Consider the following 1,131-nt stretch of genomic DNA (forward strand, 5'->3'; position numbering starts at 1 on the left):
AATCGAGTAGCAACCAGTATGGAATATCTGAGAAATCTTTTTGAAGTGACGAAAGATGAACTCACATGTCCCGAGGATGCTCTGGTACTCTACATGCATTGCGTTGCCCTATCCATGAACATGCGTCTAGTGGGTATCGGAGCGGAATGGTCTTCCCAATGCGAACAGATAGAATCGGGTCGTTTGCCAGAAGGTTGGAATTCGAATCGATCACATTATCGCATAAGATACGTGGACAAATATGAGGATCGATACCTGCTGCACGTGTCGAATAACGAAAGCTGCAAATATCTGTTTGTCTCTTGGACCGATCCAGATACAGAAAATATCAACGTTAATACCTTTGTAACAGAAGAATATGCAGGAGATTGTTGGAAAGAATATTTGTTAGCTTACAACGAAAATATGAGAAGTTTCGAAGAAAAGATGAGAAACGTGATAAGAACTGGAGTCCGTAATAAAAGGGATAAAGATTATGCTAAAGAACAGGCAGAAAGAGCCGCTGCAACTACACCAAAGAAGAAGAAGATGGTTCTCAAAGAAATCTTTCCTAATGAGTGATTAATATTAATTAGTTTCATCTTCTAAACTTTTTTCTGTACAATACTATCAAAATTTATAATAAACAATAATCAGTTATGCTTGTAAGGTATTTATGGTTTTAACCTTTGAGCCATTGGTGGCACTCTGAGTACTTCAAAGATGTCTTTATACTCGTAAGCAAAATGCAAGATTGAAGATCCATAGTTCTTCATATAAGAATGTTCAGATGATTCATAAAGATTAGCAAGTTATGAGTAGGTCTACGAAAAGTTTATGAATATGGGTTGAGAGCCATTGTTTTAAAGATGGTACAATATTAATATTTCTAAAACTACAGGTTCTACCTCTTATAAAATTCTTAATGAATTCCTAGATTAATTTTAATTATGGGCATACCTAATGGCATCCTTCTTTAGGATTTCTCCACCAATATATTTTTTTTTGTATCTGTATGAAGCTTGCAAATAAATTGGGATGAAGACCTGAAAACTGATCGAAACGGATTTAATTAAATATTTAATTTTACTGTTTTTAATTAAAATTTTGATTTTTTTCGTGTTATACGGAAACATATGGAAAAGAATGTAA

General features: G+C 34.0%; 1 protein-coding gene across 1 annotated transcript; it reads left to right on the plus strand.

The window, feature by feature from the left end:
• The first annotated feature begins 6 nt into the window (after nucleotides 1-6).
• LOC111617597 (proteasome inhibitor PI31 subunit-like) lies at nucleotides 7-648 on the plus strand. Its single transcript, XM_023358876.1, has one exon. The coding sequence runs from the start codon at nucleotides 19-21 to the stop codon at nucleotides 559-561; it is 543 nt and encodes a 180-aa protein (XP_023214644.1). The 5' UTR covers nucleotides 7-18; the 3' UTR covers nucleotides 562-648.
• Nucleotides 649-1,131: the final 483 nt, after the last annotated feature.

The sequence above is a fragment of the Centruroides sculpturatus genome, unplaced genomic scaffold (assembly GCF_000671375.1).
Source record: "Centruroides sculpturatus isolate CEXI.00-Female unplaced genomic scaffold, Cexi_2.0 scaffold7919, whole genome shotgun sequence".
Taxonomy (NCBI): Eukaryota; Metazoa; Arthropoda; class Arachnida; order Scorpiones; family Buthidae; genus Centruroides; species Centruroides sculpturatus.